The sequence below is a fragment of the Cynocephalus volans genome, chromosome 16 (genome assembly GCF_027409185.1).
Source record: "Cynocephalus volans isolate mCynVol1 chromosome 16, mCynVol1.pri, whole genome shotgun sequence".
In the NCBI taxonomy this organism is placed as follows: Eukaryota; Metazoa; Chordata; class Mammalia; order Dermoptera; family Cynocephalidae; genus Cynocephalus; species Cynocephalus volans.
The window spans coordinates 40553400-40572168 of record NC_084475.1 but is presented as its reverse complement, the minus strand read 5'-3'; the positions used below and the strand labels follow the sequence as shown (position 1 = coordinate 40572168).

The window sequence follows — 18769 nt, the reverse complement described above, 5'->3', positions numbered from 1 at the left end:
TAAAGTTTTAATTTAAAAGATCTCAAGGCATAAAATTATATCTTAATTCTTTATCTTCATATTAGTTATATGCATGACTTAACATTTTTTGATAATCAGCCACAGTTCATGTTTGCACAGATCCCATGTAGATTGTGCTTTTGCATATTTTGACTATAAAATAATTTTACCATAAAATAATTAGAACTAAAAACTGTCAATTAAAGTTAAAAGGGCACGGTAGTTTTGACTCTTACTTTTGGGTTTGTGGTATAATGATCTGGGTAGGGTAAGGAAAAGAATCCACATGACATAGGGTTGATCAGTTTGAACACTGGTTTACAACCAGAAATGCATTGATTTTATCTTTTTGGAAAACACAGAATAATACAAAAATTGAAAAATTATAATGAAAGAGGAAGCCGAAGGCAATTTAAGTGCACTTAAATATTTAAAAGACAGTGTCATTGAAATACTATATTAGAAACACTAAAGCACATACCACAAAATATACTTCAGTGAATTTTTATAAGGTACCAGAAAAAATCCTGGCCTGGGATGGTGGGCTGTGTGGCCTTGGTCAAAGCACTTAACTTCTCTGAGTATCTGTCCCATACATTAAATAATCTAGCATCCCACCTAGCTCTAAAAAGTATAAACTTTTATTCCATATTAAAACAGAAATGAGAACGGCAGCCTTATCAAAGATTTTAACATTTTTAAAGTATACACACAGAATAATATAAATAATAGGCACTAAGGCCAGGCTTTCATTACGTATAGACCTAGAAAGATTGAAATGCTGAGGTGAGCAGCATACTTTTTCCTTAGTTTGCTAAAAAAAGAAATGTGCATTCTGAATGCAAAAGTGTATCTATTTTGTAGGAATACAGTAAAGTAACTTGCAAACAACTAGGAAGCAAGAAATAAGCCAAAGCTAAAAACTGTATAAATTCTTTAGTTTATTTCTGAAAAAAGGACTAATTGCTATATTAAAAGAAATGAGAACTATGGCTAAATTTTTACTAAAAACAAAGCACAGTTAAGGATCTTGAACTCTGGTTGGTAGTAGACATGGAAGCCTTTGGGCAAATGTTCTCTTTTTAGGTCCTCAGCTATAAAATAGACCAATATTTACTGTCAAAGAAGAAGACAATAGTAATTTAATTAAATTTGTTAGTAAGCAAACTCCAGCTTCGGGTTTAGCTGTTTTTGTTTTGTTTTTTAATGTCAAAGTATTAACTTGGCCTAAGATCACTGCAAGGTTTGCAATGTTATGCTGGAGACTCCCTGCCTTTCATTATCCCTCATTTCACGTACTTAAGTTCCTGTAAGTGTCCTGTTTTAATGGCTTGCCTGCAGTGCTGGGCCACTAGCAAAAACAAGGAGGGGATGGGAAGAGGAGATAGTAGTGAGCTGCCCTGCTGAGGCTCTTTATTTTTAGGCAGGCTGGGTGAGAGAGAAGTGGGGGAGGGAATGTCCTGCACTAGAAAAGCTCACCTATCATTTTTATCATTATTATTATTACATGCTTGTTTACTTGCTAGACTTACTACAGCTTCTTGAGGGTGGCAATTGTCTGTTCTCTCTTTTACATCTCAGAGTTTGGCATAGTGTGTGACACCTAGTACACATTTACTGTATAACAGGCATGAATAAAAACCCCCATCTCCTCTGGAGCTTCATTCTCCCACTGATTTCAGGTGTTAGGAGAACTGATCGAGTTAGGAAATTTCTTATTTAAACTTCAATGTCTCCCCTGAGTTTTTCTTAAACTCACTCACATTTTGGGGTGAGTTACTTTGATCTAATAATCTACAAGAGTGCCTGGATTTCACTGTTCACCAAGTGGGGATTTGGACTGGAGGGGAGGGCTGTGAAGGGGAGTCCTCTCTGGGTTCGGGGCCTTGTACTGTTGAAAGCAGCACTGAGGGGCTGATAGACCAGGGAAAGTGCATGCGGGGTTCAAGAGGAGTTTATAAAGGACCAGTGTGGCAACATTACAGAGGTTTTACTTTCTGAGCCAGTCTAGAGAAATCTGAGAGCACAGTCCATCAAATGTTTTTACAGCAGCCTGGCAATGCTGGTGCCTGCAGGACACGCCTGGAAGCTGCTCAGCCCGGCTTTCCTCAGGTTACTAACCTGCATCGTATGGTGCTAGTTAGGTGTGCTTCCTATGGTAAGACCCAGTTGTTGCTTCTCCTTATTGGGAGGAAGAAAAGAGAAGTAGAAATGAGGAGAAAGGAGACCACGTCCTGTGACCTTCTGTCTTCCCTCATCCTCTTTACTACCAGTGTGGTCCAGTAGAGCTCCCATGGAATTTCCCACTTCACAGGATGTTTAGAATATATCCTTCTGTTCTCCTTCACCACCCACCCATGGCAGGCATCTTTTAGACAACTTGCTCATAGCTGGTTCTGATGTGAGGCCTTGGTTGAGCTACTGAAAATATAATCAACTAACGTCCTCTTTTCTAAGCTTTGAACACAACTGTGCACCCAATGGTCTATTGTGGGGTCCTGAACAATTACCTACCCGCCTTCTTCTGAATATTTATGCCCAAATGCCAGGATGTCGGATGCCCGGCCACTCCCATCACAGACAACCACCGGCACGGGAGGGGTGTCTCGAAGGTACTCCAAAACAATCGAGATCACGTTGGGACCTCCTTCCACAATGAGCGCCACCACTGGAACACCTTGACCAATTCCTGCATTAAAAAAGGAAAAGAAAAGGAAAAAAAGAGAAAAGAACACAAAGCCAGCAAACCAAAGAAACAAAAAGAGAAACAAAAAGCACAAACTAAAATTACTGAGCATGGGGGAAGTAACGCCATAGGGAGGGATAAAATACTGAGCAAAAACTTACAGGAGACCCTTTAGCAGAATCCGCCTCTGCCCTCTCCCCACAGCCCCAGCTGCTGGGGCCAGCTAAGGCCTTGACTACTGTACTTCATTCACACGGGAGGGCCTGGGTGAGGAGGGGCAGAAAGGAACAGCTCAACAGATAGAGCCCGGGGCTGGCAGCCGAAGATCGAAGCTTAACAAGCCTCTTATCTATGTGATGGCTCAGTTTCCTATATGGAAAATGGCAAGTTAAAAACACTACCTCCCTGAAGGTATCACAGTGCTAAGAAAATGCCTAAATGCCTCATTTTATTGAGGACTGTTAAAAACAGCTAGAGGCATATTTTAACCTGAGGAATCAACTACTGGCTGAATTAAGGTTTATTTTTGACCATGGGTGATTAGCTTGGTTATTGATTCTTAAAAGCACAGTAGTCATAATAAATCACCCCAAAGACATCTGCTATTATTGTGTCCTTCAATACTGAGCAAGGTGACAGGCACAAGATGGGTGTTTAGTGAACATTTATTGAATTCAATCCAAGGGGTTTCACACATGTTTCCTAAAGTATTTGAGCTATTTAAACTGAGCCACTAGCAATAGATATTGCTATTTTTTAAGTAAAAATTGCTTTAATATCAGCACTGTATGTGCTGTGGATTGGTTGAATTGTGTCCCCCCAAAGTTCATATATTAGAAGCTTAATTCCCACTGTAACTGTTGTGGGTGGGAAATCCTATTATGAACTGAAAGGTAGGGTTTTGAAGAGGTGATTAGACTGTGGGACCATGCAGTACTGAATGGATTAACAACGGTGGTCAGGGGCATGGTTCTCAGGGCTTTAAAAGGAGAGCACATGAGAGTCTCTCTCTCTCTGCTCCACCATTTTCTGCCATGTGAGACCCCTGCATTGCTGTAAAGCCACCACCAAAGAAGGCCCTCATCAAATGTATTCCCTGGATTTTGGACTTCCTAGCCTATGAAACTGTAAGCAATATATTTCATTTTCTTATAAATTACCAAGTTCCAGTGTTATAAGCAACAGAAACGGGCTAATACAGTATGCACGGTTCAACCTAACATGAAAGAGTAGTATTAAAATCAAATGTCCATGAGAGACTTGATGAGAAAGAAATTAAATTCATTTTTAAGTGGTATTCCAAGCATCATTGTTCACTGAATAACTTTCTTTTGCTCACCTTGTTATCACACCCTCCCTACCTCCTCAGAATAGCTAGGGAATTGAGTAGTACCATAAAAATAAGATGGTTTTATAGGGTACACAAAACAGTTATCTCCCTAAAAATAATCAAAATTCTATGCCCCTTCTGTAAATATGAACTAAAAAAAGAAAACCTCTTGGACATCTGAGTTCTCTCTCTAATCCTTTTTTCTATGGTTTTATCTTATATTAAGAAACTGTTTCTGTGCAACAAATAGTGATTTGAGAGTTGGTTTCCTTTTCTATTAGTAAGAAATTTTATTTGACTTATGTGACCTGCTTTACTTCTAAAGTATAAATGCTTCAGTCCCCTAGGGCCTTATAGCTTCTAAGTCAGTGTCTTTCATGGTTTGAATTTCATCTTAAAGGAATGGTGCAAAATGCCAGTGATACAAGAATGGGTGCTGTATTTAAAAAATGTAAATGAAAATGATGATTGCTGATCAAGATGCCAAGATTTAATTTTGTTTCCCAGAGGGAACTGGGAAAGAGAGAAGTGACCTGCGGTCCCCTGGATTTCTCTGCAGATTGGGAGGTTTTGAGAATTATTCCTTCAAATCACAGGAGAAGGAAGTAAAAGGCCTGACCCAGGAGCCCTTAGGGACTCAGGCGATAGGTTCTTTAAATCTGTGTTTGGGTATCTGTGGAGACACTTTCCCTATTGTTTCTGCTGCCGAGGATGAAGCAAGCTCCTGTTGAAAGGCACTTTGGAGGTTAAAGGCTAACTTGAAATGTGATACTGCACACTTCTTTTAAAGGAGAATTTGCCATCATAAAAAATGTCCACCCCTGCAGGAATTTGTTTTAATGTGTCTTGAAAAAGATAGCTTCTTTTCCAATGTCTAAAGGTATTTTATGAGGTATTTCCCAAAGTGCTATGATATTTAGTTTTTCCTTTTGCTTTGCTTTAACACATGTTCCCATATGCTGACTTCATATTAAGGAATGATATTTAAGAGCTGTTGTTTTAAATCAAATGATATATTTAGACTCATTTGTCAAATTCTGACTCTTGAACATGAATCCTGTCAGTGAGATTTTTTATTCCAACTCGCAGACCAAGTGTGATCCACTCACAGTGTTCTAATGGAGGCAGAAGTTCTACAATGGACCTTCCAGAATGTTCCAGTGATCTAGAGTCTACAGGACAACAGGCAAGACGTCTGGAAACCTCTCCTCACTTTGAGAGGATACATAGGTGAAAGGATCAATTTTCATAGGCTGACTTGTTTGGGAGTAACAATCTATCAGTTCATTGCCTGCCAATATATTTGTCATAGTTTCAAAATACTATAGCCTCTAGAAATATGGAAGCATTTTCAGGATAGGATTTCCTACATTTGGAATGAAACTGATTATCAATTAAGATGATGAAGATAAATATATTAATCCAGAGCTGGACATATATAGGTACATGTATACACACACACACACACACATATACATATATATAAATTTATATATTCAAATTCAGTGCTAAAAATTGGATGTAGCAAAGTATCATCTCTTTCATAAATATTGAATATATCTATGCCTCCACATTCTCTACTATTTCCTTCAGTGGTAATATATGGAAATTCGTTCCATAGAAAATAAAAGCTTTTATAGACTAAATTAAAAGCATTTCTGAATTTCTTAGTTATGGGAGGTAGAAAATCAGACTATGCCTAAAAATATCATGCTTAGTGTAAATCAGACTTGCCAAGATATAGTCACATTAAGCCTTTCTGTCAGGTCACACACACGTACACACACATTTACACACACACACACACACACACACACACACATATTGTCTTTGTTTCTGGGGAAATAAAATGATATAGAATAATTAACAGTGACCTAAAGCAGTGGTTCTTAGCCTATTTTTTGGAGGCAAGAGTCTTAGAATACTTTTGTGAATCTGTTGAAAGCTCGAAACCCTTTCTCCAGAAAAGTAAATGCACATGTGGATAGACACAAAAATGTTTCTATGCAATTTCAAGGGGTTCATAGATCCTTGAAGCCCGCCCACGAATACCTTGTTAATGGACACTTACAAACTCCATCCTAAATTAAGCCCATTGATATAGCTGCAAAATGCGTTAGTTTGTGTTATTTTATGACGCTCACTAATGCCTCTGAGATGAGTTCTAGGATTGGTTTTCAACAAAAATTTTATGCCAAGGTGAATAACATCACATTATTACATTATTAAAATTATTATTATATTACTAATAATATAATATTATTATACTGACTGGCTAAACTTTCCAGGGTGAGGCACTATCTATAGGATATTTCCCTTTCCTTCCTCCCTTCCCCTCTCTCTTCCTTGCTTTTCTTTATTTTTTTTCTGTTCACACTTTCTAAATTACGTGCCAGACATAGATATTAAAAAAATTCTAGGAAAATTCAAATTTGCAAATTAGAATCTGTAGGATACAACTTCACAGTAAAGAAACAGCTTTTTAAAGTATCAAGAGTGCTACATTTTTATTAGTGGCATAAAAAAACATTTTGGAAATCCACGGCACGTCCAGCAGGGCTACATTCACAGGGCTCAATGCCATTTTCTTTATGCCCATAAAAAAATGCACATAAGTTCCTTTGAATATCCTCACAAATTTGTGTCTTACTCTGTTAAACCTACTGACCATTCATCAAAAAAAGAAAAAGTTGTTTAGATTTACATTTAAAAAAAATATATATAATCTCTATTATTCTGGAAAAAATTCATTTTATCTAGATCCCTCAGGGACCTTTTTTGTGAATCCTTGCTCTTTTGGTTTTGGGGGAAAGTAGGTTAATTCCTTAGTTGATTGCAATCATTTTTATTTTCTACTAACCAAGACTTGCAGTAGTTTTTAGAGATTTCCATTAGAATTTAATTTCAGAGCAATGGAGAGTTGCTTTAAGCAGGAAGAGGCAAGATGCTTACCACACTCTTCAGCTTTTGCAATTTTGGAACTGGAAGCATTATAGTCTACACAAATGTGAGCTTAGGCAACAGATGGAGCAGCTGCATTCTACAGCATTCCAGGTTGAACTAGGGCTTTCTGGTTACATACTAAACCCTAATTCTTTGCATAAGATAACCTCCTAATCTTTTGTCATATTTTGTTCTGACTGCTATGCAATTCATCCTGGGCTCCCAATAAAGTGAAAAATATCTAACTTGGCTTAAACAAAGACGGGGTTGGGTGTTGTGAGGGGAAAACGTGGCAGGATTAGAAGAGTGTCTTCAAATTCCAAGCAGTCTGTTTTTTTTTTTTTTTTTTAACAGCAATTATCTTTTTCTGCTGACATGAAATCATAATCCATGATCAACTCAGCAAACTTATGAAAATATTTGACATGTTGTAGTGAAATCCCTGGAGAACTGAGGATTTTATCAAACTAAATTAACACTTTTTTTTGGTCAGAATCACCATATATAATCGAAAGTGCTTATGGGCCTAAGGGATACTTTATTTGCTGTTGGAAAATGGTTCACATTTACATGGAGATGGTGCATAGAAGATTGTTCCTTACCTAAGACTTAATAACCATAGGCCACAGATCGTGATTATTACAGTATAGGTTATTTAGAAAGGGAGATTTGCACTTTTTGAGAGACAATCTCCTGAAGATCTTACACAATCAAGACTTAGTCTGTCAGTGTTGGGTAGACATTTCTGTTTACCAGATAGAGTTGTGAGCAAGGACACAAACTCAGTTAACAGCTCCTGGCCTTGCCAGCTCTGGGATTAGGTGATTCAGGATGATTTAAAAATTTGTGTGGAGAATTCATGTGCTTTGAAATTATGCATCTCGTGAGACTTTATCAATATACTTTATGTTACAAGTTTTAAATTTGCATAAAATGAAAAGGCTTTTACATGCCCTCTTTGTCTAGCTCTTTACTTGAATAGCCTGGTCTTTGATTCAATGGTTGATGCTGTCAGCAGAAACATGGTCACCATCTCCTGTATTTAAACCAAAAAATGGGAACATAAAAACTCAGTAAACCCTTAAAATATTGCATTTTTTCAAACACAGACTTTCCATAGACTTGGGGAACATTAGCAATTACTGCAGTGATGGGAGATAAGTAGTCAAGATATTTGCCTCATTTTAATGAGCACCTGTTTACTGCCTCCTTAAGAAATGATGGCTGAAGTTTGCACAATACCACAGCTTTTCACAAATAGTTTCAGAATTAGATTCCTGATGTCCTTTCTTATTAAGTTGTGGTGTTTCTTACGATTAGGAAGATCCACATCTGTGAATACAGGAGTATTCGACTACAACTGTGGAAATATTATTATAAAGAAAGAGAATATTTTAATATGCTGTATTTTTGCAAAAGGAAACATAATTGGAAATCTTTGAGTTACACAGGAGCAGAGTGAACCCAAGAAACTATGGATAACAAGAAAAAAAAATTGCATCTCATTTTAACTCTTAGGTTTTCTATGGAAGCAGATGTCTGGGATATTGCCTTCATGTTTTGGAGATAGGATATATTATCTATTAAAGACGATATAACTGTAACTGGAATGTGTCTAACCTTACTTGGAAATGGGTAACAAACCCAAATATATTTAGTGAATTTTGGTGATGTATCCAATTGGAGAATGCCAAACCCAATGCAGACCCATGTGACATTATTACTACACTTTTTTTTGTCCACTATAGTTCTGTGCCTAAACTGATGCTTAGGAAAGCACTTGGAAATTTATAGTACCACACAATTATTAAGCAGTCAAAATAAAACCACATGGAACAGATGCTTCATTTCTAGGTACTTCTGGTTCTCTAGTAGGGAAGAGATTCCTTAAAAGATGGCTGGGGTCTTTCCCTGAGGTTGGGATTTCCCAAGGCATATGTTCCCAATCCACTTTAGCACTAAGGAAGGGTAAAAATAACATGAATTTCTTGAATATCTTTTCCTGTTATTATCATTCTCTATGGCAACACTCTTATTGATATTTAACTCATTAGATCCCTCTATATACAAACGTTCCATATTTAAAGCTAATATCAATATTCCAGAATAAACATGCTTATATACTTTATCTTGATATGTGAAATCTCAGAAAATTGGGCTAGAGATACGGGGTTGTCAAGATACCAAAGACATAGAGTTTGGATGAGTGAGAATGCCTTTCTCTGACAGTGATAAAATATTGAAAACTGATGGTGCATAGCATTTCTTATGCTGGGGACTGAGAATGTAAAATCTGTGAATTAATGTAGCAAATCCTCCTTTTTCTCTATTTATTTTCAATACTGGTGAACAAGTTTATTTTGTGCATTATCAATATTCCAGGCATTTTCATAAAATCTTATACCAACCCCTGCCAGCTGGCTTTCTTCATTTTGGTCATTGTCTTCTTGCTTTGCTTTTCGGTGTAGCAATCAGATGCCAGGACAGAACTGGGGGAGTGGATGAGTAGACTGAATGAGAAATCTTGTAAGCCAGCCATAGGGGTCACTGTGCTGTGTGTACTGAAAGCACCCATCCTGTCCCCCTGTCCACACTCCACTATCAGAGAAATGACCTGTCCACAACTGTGAGGGGGCAGCCTTCCCAGGCTTCTTTCAAAGCTGTTTGGACTAAAGCTGGTGGATGCCAGACCTGCAGTGGGTCAGATTCACCTTCTTAGAATTGGAGTGGAGATACTGAGCCCAAGGTTCGTAACCCGGAGGTGGGCTGCAAGGGCGTGCATATTTGGGGAGTGAAGCATCTATGCAGTGGCTCTGATGTGAGGGTGGATCAGTGAGGAAAAACACTCGTACACAGGAAGTAAACGAGGGAGCAGGAGGTTCCATGGGGAGAGAGACCATGTGGCCCAAGTGAGAGGAGGGAAGAGGCGTGTGTATGAGAAAGAGAGACAGGGAGAGAGGGAGAGAGGCAGCAAATGGAAGAGAAGTCAAGAGAGAGAAAATGAGAGAGAGTAAGAGAGAGATAGGGAGAGAGAGAGAGAGAGAGAGAGAGAGAGAGAGAAGAGACAGATACGGAGGAAGGAAGGGAGAGAGAGACTGATGTAGCCTGGATTATTGGTGACTTTTCAGTCCCAATTGTAATCACTTGGCCACAGTTCCCGCAGAGTGTCCCCTATACACCGTGAGTAGGAAACCTTTTCTGTAAAGGGCTAGATAGTAAATATTTTTGGCCTTGTAGGCCAAAGGGCAAAATAGAGGACATTGTGCAGATACAGTGTACTTACATAATAAGAGAGAAAAAAAAGTCTACAGAATTTTTATGAATGAATTAAAAAATACAATTGAATACTTTTCTTTTGTAATAAAGTCTACTAATGAGAAAAATGGAATTTTTATATCAATGCTGAAATTTGAATTTCATTTAGTTTTCATATGTCACAAAATAGTATTATTCTTTTGATTTATTATTAAACATTTAAAAATATAAAAAAACTTCTTAGCGCATGAAGCGTATGAAAATAGGGGAGGCCCACCCTTCCTAGAGACACATTTCTCTCTCCTTCTAAAAAATACCCCTTTATGTACTTTGAGTTTCTGTTTATTGTTACCAAACATTCCCCTCCCAACCTCACCTCTGTTCCTGTGAGGCAGTCTTCACTTGTCCTTAATTACCCTGAAGGCCCTCATGAGCCTTTTCTAAGCATGAAAACCCAGCAGGGAGAGAGTACTTGTACTTGAGGGCTTCCTCTAAGAGGAATTTGGGGAAGCAGAATTGTCTTGTTCTGTTCTGTTTTGCTTTGCGGGGGTGGGGCTAGAGAGGCAGTATTCAGGTCAATGTCAGGTGCAGGCCTACTATCCTACAGTTGTTGGGGGGGGGCTGCATTTTGCAGCATGACTGATGATCATGTGGGAAGCCTGTGTCCGGGTTATGGTGAGCTGCTCTGCTTCTCTCAGAGACAGAAGGAGTCATCTGCGTGGTATATCAAGAAAGTTCACAGGAAGACAGAGAAAATTTAGATCTAATCTTCCCAGAGGTCTAAGCCCCAGGGCAGAGGGAGTAATCTGAAGAGCTGTAGTTCCTGGACAGCAGCACCACCTCCTACATCCCAATGAGGCTGGAACATTCGCCTGTTCCCTTCCTGGCAACGTAGGCCCCAGACCTTGGGTCCTACCTTGATTCAGTGGGCTTGCCTGGAAGGCCTGTGCCCCACACCACTACCCTCTCTCCCCTACACTCTGGACACCTTGACCTGTCTCACTCTCTCAGATGAAGATTTTCCACTGACCTTGGGCTGCCTGTCTGGAACTGGGCTGAATCTGTCATGTCCTCATTCTCAGTCCCCGATTCGCAATTCCATGGCTGCCTGTGTCTCCATTTGTCTCGGGTTCCTGCTGATTGCCACCTCCCCTGACTGGCTCTCAGCAGGTGTCACACTAGTCTGTTTTAACCTCCCTGCTACTGCAAACCTTGACAGCATGGCTAGACTTTACAAAACTAATAACATATTAGCTGGAACCAGGTACATCCAAGAAAGGCAGAAATGCATCTTGGTGTGTATTCATATACCAAAAATATATTTAGGTATCCACACAAGATCTACCATAGTAGGTACGTGACTCACAGGGTTGTTGAATAATAAGTCAGTTATTATTTAGAAAAGAGTCTGGCACTTCAGAATTTTACAGTTAAACAAATACAAATATAAAGATGCTTATGTATATTTATTATGCTTATAAAAGTTTTCGGATTTAAGTATATAAATCATTCATGGAGATGAAAGAAAAATAAATGCATTTTACATGTTTAGATCAAAAGGATTCTCTGATAAACAATTTGAAAAACATGCTTTTCCAAAGTTTGAATACTCTGTCGTGCAGACCAATAATATGCTGAGAAAGCCAAACTCCTTTATCTTCCATCCAGAAGGCTAAAACTTTCTGCTTCTGGGGAGGTGACCTTTTGTATTGCTCCCCAAATGCCTCTACAGGGGCACCTCCTTTGTGATTCAGTCAGCTTGTTAAGTCTTTTGAGTACTGTGGGTTTGGTCAGAGATGTAAATGCCAAATAACAAAACCCATAAACCAACAGCAAATGTATTATATACCTACAAACTAACTTAGCTTTTGACTCAATCAGTGGGAACAGTTATTCCCTTATGGTCAGATGACTCTGACTGAAATATTCTGTTAGTGTCAATATATTACCAGGACATCCGAGCAACATTCCTGTGAACAGTTTCAATAGAAAGAAGACAGCCAGTCCCATGGGCTGCAAGGCGAGTATTACTTTCATAAGAGGAAAAAGCTCCTGTTATTTTCTTTGGGGCCATTGTTTGAAGGCTGAATGTTTTAATGTCATTGATCTAACTCTGCAAGAAAACTCTACCAAACAAAGCTTTAGTCTTCTTAGTTGCTGCTTTGTTCAAAACCCACATCAAAAGGCTGACTGTGCCTTCTCAAATGTAAGGTAATCAGAGTGGTTCTAACTAATTTTACTTGGTAATACTTTGCCCACACTCCCTTACAAATGTGCCAAGATCTAAGTCTACAGCCCATACAGCTTCCTTGGCTTCTCGGCAGAATCAGTAATCAGCAGAGCACCAGGGGAATAACAGGTTGAAAAAACACAGAAAGACCTAGCCCATGACTTGGGGAAGAGCGGGTCAGGAGGGAAGTGGTAGGAGTGAGTGAGACGTCGCTGGTGATCACGTATATTAATTTGCCCTTCCCAAATTATAAAAAAAAATTTCCTTGCATCTCATAAGGGAGACTGCAATTATTTCTCCCTTCCTCAAATGCAAAAACTTCTATTCTCTCTTTAAGAAATGCTCTTTTTAACCTTGTCTCTGTGAGGAACTTATACACATCCTTCAGTTCCCAGGTTCAAAGACAAGTCTCCCTTAGGCTTCTCCCTTTTACCCCCATTGGCAGAATGAACCATTCTCACTTGTGTGTTCTTACAGCATTATTTTTTAAAAAGCCCATGCCAATGAATATATTTTATAAATTTGTCAATCAACTATGATGGTACAAAGAAAAAAATTCTCATACTACCTTATGTATCTCTTTTGCAGTTTTACTCATTAATTACATGTCTGGGCATCTCTTGTCTCTGTTAGGGATTTAGCTTTGTATTCCTAGCATATTATACAATGACCTACATATAGTAGTTGCTCACTAAAATTTGGGATACAAGAGGAAAGCAGGAAGGCAGGATACTGAATTACCATTATTCTATCTTGATTTCTAACAGGTTAAATGACAACATAATTATTTACACAGAAATTTTAAAATGTTTTATGACACAAGCAATTTCCCTCAATCAGCTGACCTGAGGTCCAGGGTACTCAGATCTGAGTTCAATTTTCATAAAGCCAGGAATTATGCCAAATGCCCAGTGTCTGGGCTCATTGGTTTTCCTGTGGACTACTGACAGTGCCTCTGGACTGATTTCCCTGCCTCCACAACAATCTTCACATAACTGTTCATAAATACAGCCTTTCTGTAAAAATCTAGTGTGTTACCATTGCTTGTAGAAGGAAAGCCGAAATCCTGTAGTGCGGTATACGAGGCTCCCGTGGTCTGAACCTGGCCTGCATTTGCATCTGATGTCCCTCCAGAGCTCTCTCTTCATCCTGATCCTGGTCTCACCAGACTATCTTCTCCATCTTCCATGAAGCATGGTGTTAATGAAACTCCCATTAGCCACCCTAGTGTTCAGGGAGCAGTATCTTTCTCCACTCCTGGCCTCATGATGGAGGTTGGATGTGCTGTCCCCTCCAAAACTCATGAGGAAATTTGATCTCCAATGTGGCAGTGATGGAAACTGATTGAGTCATGGGGGCAGATCCCTCATGAATGGATTAATGCTCTCTCTGGGGGCGAGGGGATTAATGAGTGAGTACTCGCTCTGTTAGTTCCCGCGAGAGCTCGTTGCTTATAGGACCCTGGCACCTTCTCTCTCTCTCTCTCTTGCTTCCTCTCGCCATGTGATCTGCTTGTACCTGCCAGCTCCTTGCCACTTTCCGCCATGAGTGGAAGCAGCCTGAGGCCCACGCCAGATGCAACTGTCCTAGAATCATAAGCCAAATAAACCTCTTTCCTTTATAAATTACCCAGTCTCAGGTGTTTCTGTTATAGCAACACAAGATGGACTAAAACACCTCAGGAGGAAGGATTTTGCCTAAACTCATTCTTGGGCCTTCTCTGCCCCTTTAGTCATGTAAATTAGAAAAGAATAACTGGGTTTGTTCCGCTCAGTCTGGCTCTTCTTCTTGCCTGCAGGGAGCCTGAGATCTCCCAGCTCCTCCAGGGGCCCTGCCCTGAAAATGTGTGGTGAGATGAGGAGAGGAATGCTCACTGTGGGATTCTGCCTAATTCTGGGGTGCCATTAAGCCCACTTGGCCAATCAACCTTACGCCACACCCACCCACTTGTCCCCTCTAAGTAATAAAAATGATATTTTGGGTTACACCAACTATTACTTCTCAAATTGTTCAGAATTTGGATGAGAAAGTGGGGTACTATTTATTTTAGCCCCTCAGTGACCCTAACTCAATCTTCAGTCTAGCTCAAATGTTACCAGTTCCTGAGCCCTTTCCTAATTCCCTCAAGCAGTAATAATTATTCATCCCTTTGTGGTCCCACTGTTTTCTCTTTTTTTAAAAAAAATGTCTTTTGGCAGTTATTTTATTCTGCCTTGCTTTAATGAAAGTTTTGTTCACTAAAGTGTAAGCTCCTATGATAGAGATTCCCCTGATTCCCACAGTGCCTCGCACTCAGAAGGTAGTTCAAATAAATGCTTGTTAAAATAAAGCAAAAATAAAATGTGCATTGTCTAGGATCTATACCTTGGAACAGAAGAAGGGACAGGAATAAATTGGCAGTTATAAAGGGAACGACTGTCATACCTCAGCACTATTGATGTATCCTGCTGAAAGTGGAGATGACAGCCCTTTAGGTGGCCCCATGTCCTTTCATAGGCTTTAACGACTGGGCCTCAGCAGTGGTCAGAGATCTCGAGAAGAATATGTTGGGTGACCTGAGTGGGCTGTCATTTCACCTGCCCATCTGGATTATGCCTGGAAGAGTCCAGATTCTTAAGAACTCGAAGAGCCAATTTCACTTCAGCTGTCCTGCACTTTTAAATTGAAGCCTCGCTATTTCTCAGAATTGGACCAAGCAAGGGCTACAAAGTGTCTCGGCCACAAGGGAGAAAGATGCAAACAAAGGTCTACGTTCTTCCCCTTGCTGGGAGGGTGTCCATGAAGCTGTTATTTCCTCCAGTTGAAATGAATATGAACTACATGACTGAAGTGGAAACCTAATTCTGTCCCTGCTGAGGTGATTGATATGCTGAAGCAGCTAAGGTGCTATAGGCTGGGGATGACCTTCATACGCCGCCAAGGTTATTAAAATAACCAGCTGCCATTATCATATGAGTATATCAGACAAAGGAAAGGTATTGATTATTTCGGATCTAGTCACAGTACTTAACTCAATTTTTGACCCACAGTTGGAAAAAGTGATGAATTGTTTTTGTTTAATTATCTGGGCATCTTTTCCAAAGATAACTTGTTGAGTCCAATTTGATCAAATCTTTACTGTGACTAAATCCTCGGTGAGAAATATGGGTGACAATGTTGTGGGGAACCTTCTTTCCTCTGGTTTCATGTTTCATGTGAAGGGAGCTTTATTAGCATGACATATCTAGACTCTTATTAAATAACCTGATTGGTGGTGACTGTTGTCTGTTTCTTGATTAGATAGAACTAATCTACTAAGAGTCCTTCAGAGTGGGGGAATTAGCTTCTTTGTTCCCTTTCCTCCAGGGACCAATGCAACTCAGTGATCTTGGTAAAGGTAACTGTGGTAGACCCAAATTTCTTCTTTGGGTGGATGTCTGGGAGCTGAGGCAGGCAGGCAAATCCATTTGACCCTCACAGTCACTTATTATCTCCAAAAACTTTACCATTGATAAAAATGATTATGTTGATCTCCATCTGCCTGACTCTAGTGTCTAACTCTCAGTCGATCTGAATCTTGTCCAGTCAAGAGTGGGGTATAATTTATTGGGCCTCCTCCAGCTCCAACACCATGAATTGCAAAATGGTCATTTCCGTTTCTGGCACTTTGTAGCAGCATCTAAAAACTTGAGTATTAGTTCAACTTTGTGAACGTGAACTTCTTATTTTTTAAGTGCAAATATGACTTTCTCTGAAAGACAAATTTTTCTTGATGTCCTTATAGTTCCTTATAAGGAAACAACAGTTGCAACATGTTAAAAAAGCCGATTACAAATGGAGCTAAAACAAGGGTGCTTATGAATTTCTGGGTTGCTGTGAAGGATTTAATGTAGTGAATTCCACTGGGCCAATTGACTGAACGCGGTTTCTCTGTCTCTAAGGACAAGCAGCAGTTGCTAAGCACCTACCAGATGTCAGGCACTCAACCAGGAGGGTTGCATATGTTTACACAATCTGCTCAACAGACCTATGATAGAAATGTTATTATCCATCCCCATTTTACAGTTAAAGAAACTGAGGCATAAAGAGTTAATTGCAAAATTCAGATAACCAATAAGTTTCAGAACTGGGTTTCAAGCAGAGACCTGTAAGAAAATCTAGAGTCTGTATTCTTTGCATTCCACTGGGTTATTTATTTCTCACTAAGGAAACCATATCATTCATCATACAATCAGGACACGTCTGCTCGTGAAGGGGTCGTCATTAACAATTACTCTGGGCTGACAGGTATAAACTGGGACTATTCAATCCTGCACACACCAGTATGTATGGTCACTCCAACTCGCTCATATTTTAGGGTCCCAAATTCATTTCTCATAGCTTTTAAAAATTGATGTCAATCTCAGATATTTAAAAAGCGGCCTGAGATTGTTCATTGTTTTTTTGATGCTTCTCTTCGACTCACTGTTGCCCCTCCCTGTTGCTGGGGTCAGCCTTCTCGCTCCACCTAAACCACAGCTGTTCATTATCAGAGCTGTTCCTTTCTCTAGATACACAGAAGGATGAAGCTCCAGGGAGAGGTTTGATCATTAAGCAAAGGAAAAAACAGCAACAGTATAGCAGCACCTGCATAAATCCTGTAAGGAGAAAATATCAATTAAAATTTTTTTCTCATGTACTAGCATATCCTCCACGGTGCTGGAAATAAATTCCTTCTACATTCCTCTCTTATAAATAAATGCCTCATTACATTCTATCGCTTAAACTCTTCCAGGGCGTAAGGATGAAGAATCAGGAGACAGTCACGGCCCAAGCAATGGGTACTTTGGGTCCTTAATCACTAAGTATTTAACCTTATTATCCTACTCTGTCATGCCTACGTGAAACAGCTACTTGGCTTCTTCCTACTGCTGCCACCAAAAATCTATTTGACTGCAATGATAAATGCTAATACCGTTGTGCTAGAAAGTGGGCTATCCTAATGTCATGAATAAGAAAGTGGGACTTTAAGGGCTGCTCTTAAAACCGTGATTCTAATGTACAAAAACTAGTTTGTCTATTGAAAATAATCACAAGAAGGGATATGTAGAAATCCCTGTTTCCATTATCAGCTCTTCTTATCAGCCCTCTTTGGTGTCTGTTCTGGAACTATGGCTCTGAATTTTAGCATGCATCAGTATCTCCTGGAAGAGCTATTAAAACATACACTGCTGGGTCCCACCCCGAGAACTTCTGATCAGTTGGTTTAGAATAAGAGCTGAGAATCTGCATTTCAAGAGAGTTTCCAGGTGATGCTAATGCTGCTGGTCCAGGGACTATACTTTGAGAACCAGTGCCCTAGCATAAAGCTGCAGAGAAAGAAGATTTTTGCCTGCACAAAGAAGTGAAATCTAAGACATGCTCCTTGAGCAAATTAAGGCAAAAATCAATGGAGTGGTATTGAAACACTCATGAATAATGCTTCCAGAAGCCTGTTTTAAAGTCTAAGCCAGGCATCAGCAAACTTTCTCTGTAAAGGGCCAGACCGTAAATATTTTCAGCTTTGCAGGGCATATGGATTCTGCTGCAACTACAGTCTGCCCTCCGCATCTGTGGGTTCAACCAGTTACTGATTGAAAATATAAAATAATAAAAATAAAAAATAATAATATAACAATAAAAAATTACAAATGAAAACAATGAAGTATAACAACTATTTACATAGTATTTACATTGTATTAGGTATCATAAGTAATCTAGAGGTAATTTAAAGTATGTGGGAGGATGTGTGTAGGTTACATACAAATACTAAGCCATTTTATATCGGGGACTTGAGCATATGAGGATTGTGGTATCTGCAGGAGGTTCTGGAACCAGTCCTCCACCTATACCAAGGGATGACTGAACTCAACTTGGTGGATATAGAGTAAGAGCAGCCAGAGACACTACACAAAGAATGAGCATGGGTACATTGCAATAAAGCTTTATTTACAAAAACAGATGGCATGATGGATTTGGCCCACAAGCTCTAGTTTGTCGACCCCTGGGTCTGACTAATGTGGAAAAAATGATTCATATAGGGCCACATCTGTTAGGTTGTTAAGCCAGAGCGTGCCTGTGATCAATGAGAAACTAACCAATTTGGAAAACTGTGTAAGCCAAGCACTGACACCTGTTTTAGTTGTACGTGATTGATATAATATCACTCTAATTGGAAAATACACACTTTTCTTGCAATTCAGGCCCTAAAACTAGCTATTTGGAACTGTTTAAAATGTGCTACCACATCTCTCTATTTCAAAATGGGTTTCACTTCACCAGTGAATATTGCCTACCTATATACGAGCACTTAGTACATTCTCTGCTT

The 18769-nt window shown here is 39.4% G+C and overlaps 1 protein-coding gene across 13 annotated transcripts in view; it reads right to left on the bottom strand.

The window, feature by feature from the left end:
* Positions 1 to 18769, bottom strand: part of TRPM3 (transient receptor potential cation channel subfamily M member 3) — an 877808-nt gene that overhangs the window by 213420 nt on the left and 645619 nt on the right. For all 13 annotated transcript variants that reach the window (XM_063080764.1, XM_063080766.1, XM_063080768.1 and 10 more), the window contains one exon: positions 2515 to 2689. In XM_063080764.1, coding sequence (XP_062936834.1) covers positions 2515 to 2689 — 175 coding nt within the window. The remainder of the gene's footprint in view (positions 1 to 2514; positions 2690 to 18769) is intronic.